Source organism: Aspergillus brasiliensis (genome assembly GCF_001889945.1).
Source record: "Aspergillus brasiliensis CBS 101740 unplaced genomic scaffold ASPBRscaffold_3, whole genome shotgun sequence".
In the NCBI taxonomy this organism is placed as follows: Eukaryota; Fungi; Ascomycota; class Eurotiomycetes; order Eurotiales; family Aspergillaceae; genus Aspergillus; species Aspergillus brasiliensis.
In genome coordinates this window covers 611,990-627,736 of record NW_027137444.1, presented here as the reverse complement: position 1 = coordinate 627,736, position 15,747 = coordinate 611,990, and the positions used below count along the sequence as shown (strand labels likewise).

Here is a 15,747-nt window from a genome sequence, read left to right as displayed (position 1 = left end):
ATGGATCAGTCCATCACCTGAATTAGATGTGATGATGGAAGTTGTCGGGATGTGCCAACTCCGCCAACAGAATCATGAATCTGCCACTTCACCGCGGAGGGATTGAAGCAACAAGCTTCAGGAACATGGCCAGACCCAACTTCTGCCTAAGTGAATCCAACTCTGTACGACTGTCAGCCATGGATGAAGACATTCCAACAACTGTCAGTCCAATCAATTGCGATGGATTTGCGGCGGGCGGTGAAGAGCCTCCGATGGCGGGGCAGGAATAGGAACTGCAATTTTCTTTATCTTTTGCCCCGATCCGCCCCGGACGGACTGACTCACTTTCTCTCGCTCGTCTCGCCCCAACTTCCCTCACCGGTGCTCAACTGCTGTCTTCTCTCCCCATATTGGGGATCTTACTTCTGATTCTCCTTCCTAAAAAGTTTTTCCCTTTAGACAATCACCCTCCCATCCATCCATCATGGCCACTCCCCTCCTCGTCTCGTACGACCCCGCCTCCCCCTCCTCCGGCCTTTCCCTCAAGCAGATCGCCTACTTCGGTCGCGTCCTCGTCAAGGTCTCTAGCCTCGCTCAAGCTGAGGACTTCCTCAAGCGCAACTTTCGCCTTCTTGATGTCTACGTTGACGCTACTGCCATCACCTCCACTGGAGACCTCGTCGATATCCTTAATGCCGGCGCTGCCAAGATCTTCATCTCTCTCAACCAATTGACCGCTCTGTCCACGGAACAGTCCGTCCCGTCATCGCGTCTCGTCGTCTATGCCGCCGAGAGCCAGGTCGATGCTTTCAAGACCTGGGTGGGCGAGTCTACTGAACACAAGGATGCTGGCTTGTCGACCGACTCGTCTGCCGTCAAGGCCATCGCTGAGAAGCTTGGCATGAACCTGGAAGCCCAGAATCTGTACCGCACATACGAAACCGCCCCCACGGAGGAGACCCTTAAGGACACCTTGGCCCAAGGTGGCGTCAGCGTTGTGTCTGCTGATGCATTGACCTTTGAGCACAAGGAACCCAAGGGCAAGATTGTCGCCGCCTCTCTCATTGCCGCTCGCGCTGTCGCGGACCAGAGCAACGGTCTCTACGCCACCACAGTGACTGACGAGCGCGGAACGTGTCTGGGACTTGTGTGGAGTAACGATGAGAGCATTGCTGAGGCCCTCCGCACTGGCACTGGTGTGTACCAGAGCCGGAAGCGTGGTCTTTGGTACAAGGGTCAGTCGAGCGGAGACGTGCAGGAGCTGATCCGCGTCGGCTTTGACTGCGACAGCGATTGCTTGGTCTTTGTCGTTAACCAGGTTGGCAGAGGTAAGTCTATAGTGATCCATTTCGCTTCAATGGCTAATTTCCAAAGGTTTCTGTCACCTTGGAACCGCCAGCTGCTTCGGTCCCTACAACGGTCTCGCCCGTCTTCAGAAGACCCTGCAAGCCCGCAAGGCCGATGCGCCCGCCGGATCCTACACTGCCCGTCTTTTCAACGAACCCAAGCTTACCCAAGCGAAGATCATGGAGGAGGCCGATGAGCTGTGCCGGGCGAACACCAAGGAGGAGATTGCCTTTGAGGCTGCGGATCTTCTGTACTTCGCACTGACTCGCTGCGTTGCGGCGGGTGTCAGCCTGGAGGATGTGGAGAGAAACCTGGATCTCAAGAGCCTGAAGGTGAAGAGGAGAAAGGGTGATGCCAAGGGCCCCTGGGCCGAGAAGGCTGGTCTGGCTGAATCGAAGCCCGCTGCTGAGCCCGTTAAGCCTGCTGAGCCCGCTCCCAAGGTCGATGAGCCCATGCAGATGACCCGTGTTGTCACCGCTTCCACCCCCGTGGATGTCGTTCAGGACTACCTCAAGCGTCCTTCTCAGAAGTCCAACGACGCCATCGTTGCTCTCGTTCGCCCCATTATTGACGATGTCCGCAAAAACGGTGATGCCGGCGTGCTCAAGTACACCCACAAGTTCGAAAAGGCCACTTCTTTGACTTCTCCAGTGATCCGCGCTCCCTTCCCGGCTGAGCTGATGAAGCTGTCCCCCGAGACCCAAGAGGCCATTGACGTCAGTATCTCCAACATTGCCAAGTTCCACAGCGCCCAGAAGGACAGCAACGAGGGCTTGAAGGTGGAGACCATGCCGGGCGTGGTCTGCTCCCGTTTCTCTCGTCCCATTGAGCGCGTCGGTCTCTACATCCCTGGTGGTACCGCCGTTCTGCCGTCGACCGCCATGATGTTGGGTGTTCCCGCCATGGTGGCTGGCTGCAAGAAGCTCGTCTTCGCTTCTCCTCCTCGCGCGGATGGCAGCATCTCGCCCGAGATCGTCTACGTTGCGCACAAGGTCGGCGCTGAGAGCATCGTGCTTGCCGGTGGTGCTCAGGCCGTCGCTGCTATGGCGTACGGCACGGAGAGCGTCAGCAAGGTGGACAAGATCCTGGGTCCTGGCAACCAGTTCGTCACTGCGGCCAAGATGTTGGTCGCCAATGACACCTCCGCCGGTGTCAGCATTGACATGCCCGCTGGTCCCAGTGAAGTACTGGTGATCGCGGACAAGGACGCCAACCCTGCGTTCGTCGCTTCTGATCTGCTGAGCCAGGCCGAGCACGGCGTGGACTCGCAGGTCATTCTCATCGCCATTGACTTGAACGAGGAGCAGCTTCAGGCCATTGAGAAGGAGGTTGACATCCAGGCCAAGGCTCTGCCCCGTGTGGACATTGTCAAGGGCTCTCTGGCGCACTCGGTCACCTTCGTTGTGCGCGACCTCGAGGAAGCCATGGCTCTCAGCAACGACTACGCCCCTGAGCACTTGATCCTGCAGATCAAGAACGCCGAGGCGGCCGTTGAGCACGTGCAGAACGCCGGTAGTGTGTTCATCGGCCAGTGGACCCCGGAGAGTGTAGGCGATTACTCTGCCGGTGTCAACCACTCTTTGCGTAAGTCATTCCAGTCTATATTTGTGTTGCATAACGCTAACAGTCATAGCCACCTACGGATACGCCAAGCAGTACTCCGGAGTGAACCTGGGATCCTTCCTCAAGCACATCACCAGCTCGAACCTGACGGCAGACGGCCTGCTGGGACTGTCTCGCACGGTGGAGCAGCTGGCAGCAGTGGAGGGACTGGATGCGCACAAGCGGGCCGTGAGCATCCGCGTGGCGCACATGAAGAAGCAGCAGGCATGATTTGTATCAGCGGTTCACGATTCGACGCATGTAATATGAGCATAGCAATAAAAGGTCTTGATGATCACTGTACATTAAATGGTATCTCGAACGCCTCTAGTAGACACTGAACTTTTCCCACCACCGATGCAACGCAGAATCATAATCATGCCGATAGCAGTATGGACAATAAACAAACCAAAGGAAAGGAGTGAGAAGAATCACTTCTTCCGCTCACGAATCTTCCACTTGACACCATTCTTATTCGTGCCTCCGACCACATTATCCATCCGACCGCGCTGCCAATCCAGCTCGCGCTCCGCGGCCGTAATCTCCTTATACTGCTTCTGCAGTGCCTTGAGCTTGTTCATCCGCGCCTCTGCCGCACGCTTCTTCAACTTGCGAGCCCGACGAGCCTCCACAAGCGCCTGTCTCTCCGCCTCCAACTGCTTCTTCGACTTCTTCATCACTTGCTTTCCAAACGAATCATCCCCATCTTCCTTATCATCATCCTCATCCTCTTCTTCCTCTCGTAACTTCTTCTTCTTCAGCACCCTCTGCTCCTTCCTATCATCCGCAAACACCAACTTCCTGCTCTTCTTGTTCTTCTTCTGATCCACCTCATCATCCCCGAAATCAAAATCGAAGTCCATATCGTCATCATCCATGTCCTCTTCCTCCTTCTTCTTATCCTCCCCAGTCTCCCCATCCAGAATCTCCTTCATCCCATCCTGCAACCGCACCTCTTCCTCCAACTTCTCCATCTGTCGCCGAATCCGCTCCCCCACTGTCCGCAAGTACCCCGCATCCTGCGTCTTAAGCAACTTGATGGCGTCGTGACTGAGGCCGCGCGCGGCAGCGGAGTCGCGGTTCCCGGTGGCGCCGTGTTTGCCTTGTCGAGCGGACGAACTCGACATCATTCCGAAGGCGAATTCATCGGGGTTGCGGTCGCGGACCTTTTCTTGCAGACGCTTGAGTTTTTCTTTTTTGGTGTTGTAGTCTTTTGCGCGGAGGGAGTAGTCCTATATTATCATCTTCATTAGTACGAATCTACAACAGGGGTGAGAACATAGTGGCCTCAAGGTGTAGATATACCTTGTGCTTTTCGAGAATACCCCATTTCTCACGACCTTCGAGCTGACCACGCTCGCGGTGGTTGCGCCGCTGGACGGCGTTGCGCATGGAAGACATGATGAATTACCCTTTTCCTCCCTTGAAGGAATGACTTGTGGAGGAAGGAGGAGTAGCTTGGTTGATTGTTGAGAGTTTATCTAGGTAGAGGATGGGGATAAGATAGAAAGTAATGAAAAGTCGGAGTCGGAGGACACTAAACCCAATCGGGTAGTTGCCGACCAACCCGTCCGACTTCTTCTCCGCTGGATTCTATTCTAGCTGTCTGGACATTGTTGTCAATTACTACATTGTTTGAGGGCAGATTAATGCAATTGGGGTAGCTGATGAATTGCATGCCGACGTCCTTCTCTTGATACTTTACGACTTGATCACTTCCTCGCATACGAACAGAACACTACGCTGCTACACCAACACCACCACCACTACCTACCTCTACTCTAAAGACGCACATATACCCAAGCACCAATATCATACACCTATACATCTATACACAGCAAAATGTCCTCCCCATCCACACAACCCGAGGCGGCCACCATCAAACCGAAATACAACCTCCGCAACCCCCTCCCCCTCTCCGCCGCCCAAGAACAAGAAGTCAAACAACTCTACTACAAGCGCGTGCGATCTCTCTGTGCGCCTGAGATCAAGGGTGCGTATATACATACCTTTCCTCAATTTCCAATTCTTGTCCTTTCCCCTCTCGATACAAAAGCATGTTCGTTTTTTATTAACAACGCATACTAATTCCTGGGGGTTATGTAGCATTCGCCGAATGCGCCGTCAACCGCACAATAACAGCAACATGGATATGTCGGGAGCAGCGACTAGCGATGAATTCGTGCATGGTGGCGCATGCGAAGCCGGAGGAAGAGGACCGGGCGAGAGAGGAGTGGTTTGCGACGCATGAGGAGCGGAGGAAAGCGAAGGAGGAGGAGCTTGCTAAGGTGGAGAAGAGGAGGGAGGAGGTTATTCGGATGATGAGGGAGGATCAGGCGAGGCAGGCTGCTGCTGCTGCTGCTGCCGGAGGCAAGTAAGTGTGCTCAATGGTTTATGGGTGTGATGGGGATGGGGATGGGATGTATGATTTGTTGAGGGTGGTGTGCTGTGTGCTGTGTGTGAGTGTGGGTTGGCGTATATAGGTTATCCTCCTCTTTTTTTTCCCCTTTCACTTCTCTGCTTACTGCTTGGTTTCTGGCGTTCTGTTTGGCATTTACAGATATGATGTGTATTCATTGGGTACTTGTATAGTAGTAGTGGCTGGTGATGATGGGTGGAACATCGATAGAGGGATGGATGGATGATATTGAAAGCAAAAAGGAAAAGAAGGCAAGAAAGAAAGAATAGATGAATGAATCTCCCGTCCTCCAGTCCAAGTACTATGTAGGTAGTAGTAGTAGTAGTAGTGACTAGTTATCCTGCGCCCTAACGCCTCTATGCAGATACACTCTCTTTCTCTCCAGGTATCTAAACATCCGTCATATCCTTATCCCCATCCCCATCTCCATCACCACCACCATCACCCTCGCCCATCGCCGTATCCTCCCCAAACACATCCTCCATCTTCCCATCTTCCTCCTCATCCACCCCCTCTTCACCCTCCTCTGCCTTCGCACTAGCACCTGCACCACCCATCCCATTCTCCCTCCCAGCAGCAGCATCATCCTCGGTTTCAACCTCCTCCTCCCCCTCACTCTCCCACTCCTCCCTCATATTCCACCCAGTTCCCGTCAAACAGAACCTCTCCGGCGGCAACCTCATCCCACCCATAACCACACTCTGATTAGCAGCCGCCGCCTTCGCCATCCCCTGACTATCAAACCCACGACTCGCCCCAGGCAAAGCCACGCGATTCCTCTCCGCCGCCACATCCATCAGAAACTCCTTCGGCAAGCCCGCCTGGAATTGATAATGCAATCGGGACGCAATACTCAACCGCAGTGCCGGTAACGACACAGTATTAATTTCGGACGCGCCGGCGCGGGATCCGCCACCACCACCAGCCGAGGATTCAGGTCCACCGGCGTAGCCTTCTGTCGCGAGGTGCACGGCGTCCTGAAGCACTGACGACGTGTAGCGGTAGGCGAAGTCGAGAAGTTGAAGTGGTACGCGCTCTTGGTATGCTGTTACTCCCAAGGAGGAGAGGAGCATGTGGATGAGTCGCACATCGCGCGGACGTCGCGATTTGCCGCTGTCTTTGAGTGACGTCGATGGGATTTGGGTGGGTTGGGCGCTGGGGTTGGTGTTGGCGGCGCCGCCGGCGGTGGTGGTACTGGGGTTGTTCGTAGGTGCGGCTGTGGTTGTTGGTGGTGCGGCGGCGGCGGCGGTGGTAGTGGTGGTGGTGTTTTGGGATGCGGTGGGTTGAGTGCTTGATGGTTCGGCGGGGGGAGTGATGGGTTGAGTGGTGGTGGGAGGTTGCGCGTGGTTTGGTGAGGCCATAGTGAATTGGTATTGAAGGTGGTGATAATGTGATGTGAGGTGAGGTGGTAGTCGTTGACGGGATGGTAGGTATAGCGACGCGCTTGACAGGCTGGTCAATTGGTGCGTGCGGGCATCGCCTGCTGATCGGGATGAGGTACGAGGTATCCGATGCAGGTGTAGACAAGTGCGCGAGTATAGATGGTTGCTCGGGTTGATGAAGCTGGAGATGAAAGCTGCCGACGGAGGCAAAGCGAGAGTCGGTCGGCCAGTCAAGTCCGCGCTAGACCGCCTTCGGCAAGTGATTGATTCTCACCATCAAGGTAGGTGATGTTGCAGCAGAAGCAGTAGCAAATTATATGAGAAAGAAAAAGGATTTTAGTGATGCAATCAATTCTATACTGTGCAACCAGTGTTTCGACTATCATACATAATGTGCCGCCCAACGAAAGTAACAATATGGCTATGCGACCGGTGCAAACGCCCATCATGCAATTCTATAACACAAACACCTCATCCATGCAATAAATGTCAGATCCCTGGCCTCTATGAGTCGGCCATCATAGTGCAGTTGATGCATCTTGCTACCCTCAACGTTTGGGGGAACCAGGGTTGGATCGGATTGGACCAGGGGCCTCTAACTCCTCTTCCGACGCGATCTCGTCGTCGTCCTCAATGCCTTCGTCGGCAGCATGGATACTGCTGTCCACTAGTTCAGATCCATCGACCGAGTCCTGCGAGATGTAACTCGCCCCAAGTTCTTCTCCGGCCTCGTCCTCATCGACGTCACTTGCTTCCTCGTCACTCAGCTCCCCGTCGTACTCCTCGTCTTCCTCTTCCTCGTCTTCTTCGTCCTCCTGGTCTCCTTCTTCGGCTTCGCTGTCGGTGCAGGAAAAGTCCTCTAGATCCGGCGGAGGCTCTCTCCAATAGGTGAAGTCGGTATATTCTTCGCCGCCAGCCTGGACCAGCAGACTCACCGGCGGGAAGAAATGATCGAGCAGCTCCGTCATCGAAACGTAACTGCTCTTGTACTTATTTAAACTAAGAAGATCCAGGACGACCTCGGCATTCGAATTGATTGTGAAGATCCTCGTGGACGGGATGTTGACCGACCGGTAACTCAGCGCATCGGTGAGACGGTTGCCGAACCCGGCGTAGAAGGGGTTCTCCTTGCCATTAAACAGACCCAAGATATCCCGCAAACATGCCATCTTGAACACCTCGGGCTTCCTCAGGTAAATTTCGCGTCGAAGAGCCGCCATGGTTCGATCAGGACTCATGATGACCGGCCCCTTGGGCAGTCGCCAACCGTCCTGATTCACTCCGTACAAGTAAGCCCGGGTTGTATCTGCCTGGCCAACTGATCGACTTGTAAGGTACATGATGTTATACCCGTTGTTGACAATGTCGGTATACAGCTTGGCCACTCCAGCATGCGTCCAGTCACGGCCAATCATGTTCAAGACATGGCCCAGGGCATCAGATCTACCATCCATTAGTGACTGTCCGACGTCCCCGATCAGAAGCACTTACTTAGTGATGGTTCCGTCAATATCGGAGATCACAATGGGAATGTTCCCATTCCAGAGATACATCGTCGCCGTGCAGGTAGCCCGGTTGACGCTGAACGACATGCTGTTCGCACCAGGCTTCAAGTTCAAGGCCTTCAGCTGATTACTCGTGAGACGGAGGGTCTTCGCATAGTTCCGGGTTGGCTCTTGCGTCGGTGACTGCGGCGGGGTAGGGAAGCCGGGTTGGACATCAGATTGGGTGCGGTAGTGCCGGCTGGGTAGCGGCTTGTCCTGCAGAGACTTGTCGCTATCGCTGTGATACCCCGGGTCGGAAATCGCATGCTCGCTCATAGCGGAGCCCGGTCGCATCGCATTGAACGTAGCGCGGCGGTTGGCAGCCTCCTTGGCTTCCTCGCTACTGTAGATCCACAAGTTCCCATGCTCGTCAGCCCCGATGAGAGCCCCTATATCATAGGGGCCTTCCAACTCCTCGGCAAGGATCTTCCGCGCAAGAACTTCCGCTCGCAGAGCATCCTCTTCGCTGCTCTTGTAGCCAGTCATGTCGAGCATGAGGTCTCCAGTTTCGGTAACATGAGACGGAATGTTTGATCCAGAGAGTTTCTTCGATAGCGAAACGGCGCGAGACATTGCCTCTTCGGGAGTCAGTGGGGGAGGGCTTCGCGGACGACCATCCTGGCCCATGTCATCGCTCGCGGCGCTGGCGCCAGAGGATTGCACCGCATATACTTGGTCCGCTACGCTGACACTGTTAGAGCGACTCTTGGTCAACAGCACGGTATCCGTAGCCGTCCGGTCGATTTTGCTGGGTGAATCGCCGAACGAGCCATGTCGGGACCTGCCCAGACTAGAGTCATCCGGCGACCGCGAAAGAGGAGTAAGGGTACCTGTCGCGCGATGAACGTCAGAAACATGATGAATGTAGTGAATCTACGATAGAACCCACCTAAATCGCTTGATGCCCGCATAGTCCTCGACAGCACCGGAAGTGCTGTGGAAGATTTCCCATCCGAATTGCCATTAGATGATCGATCGAGATCCAGGTAATCGGGTTCCTGGAGCGATGGAGGGAAGTTCTCCTCACTACGCATCTTGGGGCTGCTACTTGGAGAAACCAGGGGCGACGTCTGCAACGAGGCGGGGATCTCGTCTGTTGTCTCAAAGACAAAGAATGCCTCCCCGCCTTCGCCCAGCTTCATCGCATAGTCTTGCTTGACACCATTCACGGAGAATTCCACCTTGGAACGTATTTAGTTATGTGGGATTGCTGTCAGGATCGATGCGGGAGACGATACCTTCTTCTCGTACGGGCGGAGCAATGAGAATTTGCCGAATCGAACATGGAACGGTGAACAAGCCAAAGTTCCTATACCAAAGATGAGTGCTTGTTCTCTCAAAGATAAAAGATGCAGACCACGGACCGTCTTCTTGTTCAATCACGATCACATCGATTGCCCCGCTCAAGGTGGCTGGATTGATGGAGTTCCACGTCTTAGAGACGGAACCGCTGATACTTCGAACGTACTGCATCCTGCGAGAATAACAGGGAAAGACCCTGGACAATGTTGTAACAATTCCCAAGCGACAAAGGCGAAGCACAATACAAAGAACACAGCAGATAGAGAGGGGGTCGGAGGTCAGACGGCGGAGTGCAGGAATTGCCGCCTACATACGGCCCATGTGACAATGCCCGATAGACATGCGCCGGAGTGGAATCACTAACGAGAGACGGTCACTTGCAAAGCGAATGAGCTGGCATGCAAGCATTTGACCGCGATCGAAACCAAGCGAGTGGAAACTGCAGCACCAGCAGGGCGTACAGACAGCAAAGTGAGACAAATAGGACAGCGAAATGGGAGAAAAGCAGCGAATGGCAATTCTATGATTGTTGGGACCTGCGAGAAGGCTCAACAGCCCAACCGCTTGTCCTTCTCTCCCCGGCCGGGCGGTCCGTCATGTGCTCCAGGCTGCCTCTTCCCTGCCTTCCTCGGCCTGGAGCGGGCACTAGGCCGTATCCGGCTGGCGCAGGCTATTTTTTGAGGAATCTCCCAAAGTAGCTTAGTCCAGAACATCCCATGATCTGCAGAGCTGACTCAGGACTGAGTCAGCAAAGCATTCAAGTCAGGTGACTCTGTCCCACTCTCTCTCTCTCGGCAGCCTCCGCGGAGCATCGGATTAATTCCTCGACTCTCACGGATTATCCAGGTGAATCGTCTGCTTGCTGACCCTTCACTGCCCTCTACGAGGTCGCCAGTCCCCTCCCTCCTTTCTCCCCTCCATGGGTTTCGGACGCTGGGATGTATGAGCCGTTGTTTCTCTCCTTCGACGCCTACCCCAGCGTAGTTCCCCGAGTGAGGGTGCGAGGCGTCATGGCTCTCTTCCTGGCAGTCACCATTCTCTGGGCTCTGATTTGGTAGGTCGCAAGGTCTTAGGTAGTATATGCAGAGCGCACAGCTAACTCAAACTTTCTTGAAGGCTCCTGTACCGTGCGTGGCAGGTCTGCCAGACCCCCAACGACGTCCTAGTTGAAAAGCTCGGTCTGGATATTCCTCCGCCACCAGAAGTCACCCTCGAGGAGATCACCGCCCGTGAAATTCGCATCGCGTGGAAACAACCCGAATTTCACAATTCCATCCACAAGCACATCATCCAACTGAACGGCATCAAGGGTACCCTCGGCAATGGCTCCTTCGAATCTCTTTCTGTTGATACTAATGAGTTGTCAGTGGGCGAATCGAAACGAGCGGAAACTGCAGTCGAAATCCTGAATCTGGTTCCCGGAAGTATCTATCATATTTGCGTTCTTTCAGTTAGTGCCGCGAACTTTCAAACCCCAAGTGCAATCATCCATGTGCGCACAAAGTCTCTGCCCTTGTCGCAAACCCAACAGAATGCCACGGTCGGCAACCCTACCATTCGGGCGTCCATCCCCCGGTCTACCGCTGGTCTTGCTGCCCCCTCGGCCCCCGTGATGTCTCGGGAGCATAGCGGAGGACAGCTCCAAGCCAAGCGATCGTCAGCCGGACGGAAACCATCTCCTGCAGCGAGCGGAACGGAGATCTCACATGGCCATGCGGAGGAGACGCAGAAGAGCGCCACGAATGACGACCACGATGAGACTCTCGAACAACTCGCCGACCGACTGAAATCCCTGCAGCATGAGAACGAAACTGTCGAGAAGCAAACGACCGATGAAGAGGAGGAGCATGTTGCTCTTCTGAAGGAACTCGAGAAACAGCGCGACGAACTGAAGAAGCGGGTCAAGGAAAAGGATGAAGCGAGCGGCGACCTGAAGAAGCACGTTTACAAGCTAGAGAGTGTCAACCGTACAGTGCAAAGTGAGAAGGCGAAGCGTGAAAGACTCCTGCAGCAGAAGGAGTCTGAACGTAAGAAGCGCAAGTCCGACATCGTCCGGTGGCAGGAGCGGGTGGAAAATATGAATCGTGAAGCAGCGGAGTCGAAGGAGGAAAAGGCACGGCTGGAGGAGGAGGGAAAGCAGCGTGGAGATGAGATTCGGGAGAAGATTGCGAAGGAACAGGCAGAGATGAAGGTCATCGACGACGAAATCCAAGACAAGGGCGGGCGTGTCAAGAAGCTTGAGGAGGAGAGGCAGAATCATCAGGAAGCAGACAGCGAGGATGGAAAGGAGTTGGATCGCATTGACAATGAGCGAGCCCGACAGTGGGAAATCAAATTGAGCAATCTTCACGCTCGCTACGCTACCCTTGTCAACCTCCACACCCAGGTGGGCATCCTTGCAATGGCTTGCTCTATTGAATGATCTCTAACTCGTTCTACAGGCTCAGCAGCAGTATCAGGAAGCGCAGGAGCGCCTGAAGTGGCTAACTACCCAACGTACTGGCAGCACAGGCCCCTTCTCTCTGCCAGCTCTCGATCTTGATCTCTCCAACACTGCGACCATCCGCCCACGTCGACACCGCAGCTCCCTCACCAGCAATGTCTCATCTCCGATGAACTTCACGGCCATGGAGCCATCGTTCTCCGGCGGCATCAGCTACAATCCTCCCGCCACTGGGTCTCCCACCTTTGGCCCGACTTCTGCCTTTTTTAACATCAATAATGGAATGACCCTCCCGACCCTGTCGGGTCAGTCGGATAGCACACGGGGATACTCGGATGCGTCACTTGGAAATCCTCAGATGAGCCCTCGCGCCGACGCGCTTCTGCCGTCTGATCTTCTCGGGGACGAGGAGTCACCCGAACTTCCCCGTCCAGCCATCCGTTCTCGCTTTTCCAACCTTGAGCAGCCTAGCACTGCGCTAGAATTTTCCCATGGGCCACCTTCGCCGGACTCTGACGGAAGCAGGCCGGAAAGCCTCTTCGCCAGTCCGGAAAACCAGGCCCTTCCCAAAGACGTTGAATCGCAACCAGTGAACTTGGATGTAGGCGAGGCGCCGAAGAGTGCGTCGCGCAGGCTGTCGGGGCTCTTCGGCTTCCACCGTCCTCGCGGCAAGACACTGGCAGACGAGCCACCTCTATTGGGCAGTTTGAAACCAGGACAAAGTCAGTCGTTCCCCCGTAATCTGGAGGAGATGGATCCCATAGGGGCTAGACGTCGTCGGCTGAGCTATACAGGCAACTGGGCGAACCCGATGTCTTTGTTCCCCAGGAGCAACACAGCAGGTGTTACAACCGACAGCTCTTCCGACCATCTTCCCTCGCGTCGCGCAGCCATTTCCAGCATCTTCTCACCCAGCCGATTCGGATTTGGCGGCGGACATGGTCTGCTCAAGTCCAATGAACACTCCGATCAGAGCACAGGATACAATCAGTTCAGTCCTCGTCACGATCCTATCGATCCTGCTTCCATCTTGGGTACAGTACGCCGGGAGTCGTTGTCGCCACGGCCCTCATCGACCTTCTCTTTCGAAAACCAGCTACCCCATCCCTCTACCGACAACCGTCACTTCGGTTGGCCATCCGCAGAAAAGCAAGGCCACCGAAGTCCCCTTGGGTTTGACTGGACCTCCCCATCGACATGGTCTCGGGTGCAGTCGCGCCGGCCATCTACACAGTATGGCTCATCGGGTCACCTACCCTTAGGCCTTACTGGGGAGCCAGACTTTCTTCAGGATTCGTTTGAGAGACAAGGTCGGCCATTGCAGGCACCTATTGGAACGCGACCATCATCTTCTCACCGGCCAGTCACTCCAAAGTTGAACCCTGCTGCGCCTTCCTTCAGGACCATCTTTGGGAAGCGATCGGACAAGAGCAAAGAGAAGGAGATGGCGAGGGACAGAGAGTTAGATGCGCCGTTTGACTTCCACATGGAAGAAGGCTCTCCGTCTGAATCGCGCACCTCCCGAGATTCTCGCTCTCTTTCCATGTACACGGGTGACTCGTATGAATCCCTGGAACGTATGCCCTCCGCCGGCTCGCTGGATAATGGAAGCTCGAAAGAGTCATTCATTCGTAAGATCACCCGAAAGGGCAGTTCCAGCAAGTTCAGCTCCTGGAAGGACCGGTCAGGCCTCTTCTCCAAGAAGGGTGACCCTTCGCAAGGCGACATTGACGAGGACGCACATAGCGAGGCGATGCTTGCCAAGAGTGTGGACAGCACCGTGTCGAGCGCCCCTTCGGCAGACCGGTCAACTCGAAGCAGCATGGGATTCTTCAGTCGCATGTCCAGGAAGTCCGATAAGGCCGCCAGTGAGACGAGCGAGCGTCCCAGTGAACATTTCAGCGAGGCGGAGGATGAAGAGGCAGCGGAGGAGGTCCACACATGAACATACAGCATTCACTCTTTCTTTCTCATTTTCTTTAGGTCGCCATGTGGCGTTAGGCATTCTTTCAATTTTCTTAGCTAGTGACGGTAGAAGTCATTCTTGTGGCACATAGCATGCCTTTACTCTCTGACCTTGGTCCACTCCTCTGTATGTTTGCCATTGGCTGTAGTAATTAAAATAGACGACGGTTCTCGTCGAAAGCATATCACGTCGATGTAGATCGCACCAAATCAGGGATGCTGAGAGCAGGTAGGTGGTGGTGCAAAGCAGCACAACGCTGGCCGTGGAGGGACGGTTCGGTTCGTCCCTCATCCCCACCCAAATCTTCATGATTCATCCTTTCTCGCCAGCCCGACGGCTTTTCCTGCACAACAATCATCGGCAGTGTCGAGTACTGCGCTCTAAAGCAAGATGGCAAATTCCAAGTAAATTTTCTATGACATAAATATAGCATGAGAGCCGCTGCTAACCTCCACAGGTATGAATATGTCAAGTCATTCGAGCAACCGGACGCTCTACTCCCCAATACATGGGTTGTGGTCCGGATCGATGGCAGAGGCTTCCACAAGTTAGTGCATCTCCTCTATCAAGGCTTCAGTGTGATGCTGCACTTTCAGTAACTGCTACCAGCGGCTGGATATCAAACTCTTATTCTCGTTAGATGACTCGTCTGCATGTTGCTAACTGAGAGTATGTAGACTTTCTGATTACTACGGCTTCATCAAACCCAACGACCGCCGGGCCCTAGATCTGATGAATGCCGCAGCAGTCGGCGTCATGAAAGATCTCCCTGATCTTTGCATCGCCTACGGTATTAGTGATGAGTACAGGTGCGTGATACGGCATGCGCCTGGTTAAACTCGGGATATTGACTTGAGATTAGTTTTGCTTTTCATCCCAACTGCCAGTTGTTCGAGCGGCGGAGTGCGTAAGTCAACTCCTCTTTCTCCTGCCAAAGATTTATTCCGTGTGGCAGCATGGACTTATACTTCTTGGGGCCGCAGCAAGTTAGTAACGACTATTGTGTCTACCTTCACGGCGCATTATATTTATCTGTGGGGAACGTATTTCCCAGACACGCCGCTGCAGCCAGCGGCACTGCCTTCGTTTGATGGAAGAGCAGTGATGTATCCGAACTCTAGAATTTTCAGGGACTATATGAGCTGGCGGCAGGTGGATTGTGAGTTTGTCGTCTATTTCGCGGCATACATCGCCGTTCAAATTGTTGTGTGCTAATGTGCTGTAGGTCATATCAACAATCTTTACAACACGACTTTCTGGTCCATGGTCCTGCAAGGTGGGATGGATAGGAGAGAAGCTGAATTGGAATTAAAGGTGAGTTTCTGCTTCAAGAGGCGCTACTGGTGCTGGAGCTAACAATGTCGAGTAGGGCACTCTGTCTTCTGACAAGAATGAGATCCTCTTCAAGAGGTTTGGTATCAACTATAACAATGAAGAAGAGATTTATAAAAAGGGGAGCGTCCTCTATCGCCAGGTATTTGTCTCTACTGCCTCGTGTGTATGGCTACTGACCACGGTACAGTATCAACTAGAGGATGTGAAAGCGAATGCGGACTCCAGCGTGCAGGAAGAACCATCGCCATTGCAGGAGGCCACGCCCTCCAAGACACAGCAGGAAAAGATCCGCAAACTACGTCGCAAAGTGCAGGTCGTCGTCGACCATGTCGACATCATTAAGGATGATTTCTGGGAGAGACGGCCATGGATTCTTTCTGGTAAACCCGGAAAGCTGCCTACTACAGAGGCTGAAGTAGCATGAT

General features: G+C 54.1%; 7 protein-coding genes across 7 annotated transcripts; 4 read left to right on the top strand and 3 right to left on the bottom strand.

Moving 5' to 3' along the window:
* Positions 1-466: 466 nt before the first annotated feature.
* On the top strand, positions 467-3,162 carry ASPBRDRAFT_27361 (histidine biosynthesis protein HIS4; the record flags this gene model as incomplete). The annotated part of the gene is made up of 3 exons (XM_067622362.1): positions 467-1,310; positions 1,357-2,913; positions 2,957-3,162. The coding sequence occupies 3 exons, from the start codon at positions 467-469 to the stop codon at positions 3,160-3,162; spliced, it is 2,607 nt and encodes an 868-aa protein (XP_067481574.1).
* Positions 3,163-3,362: 200 nt separating this feature from the next.
* On the bottom strand, positions 3,363-4,332 carry ASPBRDRAFT_27360 (rRNA-processing protein UTP11; the record flags this gene model as incomplete). The annotated part of the gene is made up of 2 exons (XM_067622361.1): positions 3,363-4,163; positions 4,237-4,332. The coding sequence occupies 2 exons, from the start codon at positions 4,330-4,332 to the stop codon at positions 3,363-3,365; spliced, it is 897 nt and encodes a 298-aa protein (XP_067481573.1).
* Positions 4,333-4,773: 441 nt separating this feature from the next.
* On the top strand, positions 4,774-5,309 carry ASPBRDRAFT_193052 (uncharacterized protein; the record flags this gene model as incomplete). The annotated part of the gene is made up of 2 exons (XM_067620556.1): positions 4,774-4,924; positions 5,038-5,309. The coding sequence occupies 2 exons, from the start codon at positions 4,774-4,776 to the stop codon at positions 5,307-5,309; spliced, it is 423 nt and encodes a 140-aa protein (XP_067481572.1).
* A 430-nt stretch (positions 5,310-5,739) lies between these two features.
* ASPBRDRAFT_120448 (putative transcription initiation factor TFIID, 31kD subunit) lies at positions 5,740-6,711 on the bottom strand (the record flags this gene model as incomplete). Its single annotated transcript, XM_067617345.1, has 1 exon — positions 5,740-6,711. The coding sequence occupies one exon, from the start codon at positions 6,709-6,711 to the stop codon at positions 5,740-5,742; it is 972 nt and encodes a 323-aa protein (XP_067481571.1).
* Positions 6,712-7,111: 400 nt separating this feature from the next.
* ASPBRDRAFT_39454 (putative lipin Smp2) lies at positions 7,112-10,110 on the bottom strand. Its single transcript, XM_067624150.1, has 5 exons — positions 9,641-10,110; positions 9,515-9,585; positions 9,166-9,457; positions 8,224-9,106; positions 7,112-8,175 (listed from the first exon to the last, which is right to left on the bottom strand). Exons 1-5 carry the CDS (start codon positions 9,747-9,749, stop codon positions 7,281-7,283), a joined length of 2,250 nt encoding a protein of 749 aa, XP_067481570.1. The 5' UTR covers positions 9,750-10,110; the 3' UTR covers positions 7,112-7,280.
* Positions 10,111-10,588: 478 nt separating this feature from the next.
* On the top strand, positions 10,589-13,966 carry ASPBRDRAFT_118772 (Fibronectin type III domain protein; the record flags this gene model as incomplete). The annotated part of the gene is made up of 3 exons (XM_067617193.1): positions 10,589-10,632; positions 10,695-11,964; positions 12,020-13,966. 3 exons carry the CDS (start codon positions 10,589-10,591, stop codon positions 13,964-13,966), a joined length of 3,261 nt encoding a protein of 1,086 aa, XP_067481569.1.
* A 411-nt stretch (positions 13,967-14,377) lies between these two features.
* On the top strand, positions 14,378-15,746 carry ASPBRDRAFT_193048 (tRNA guanylyltransferase; the record flags this gene model as incomplete). The annotated part of the gene is made up of 8 exons (XM_067620555.1): positions 14,378-14,391; positions 14,445-14,534; positions 14,665-14,796; positions 14,850-14,894; positions 14,971-15,146; positions 15,213-15,301; positions 15,357-15,461; positions 15,510-15,746. 8 exons carry the CDS (start codon positions 14,378-14,380, stop codon positions 15,744-15,746), a joined length of 888 nt encoding a protein of 295 aa, XP_067481568.1.
* Position 15,747: the final 1 nt, after the last annotated feature.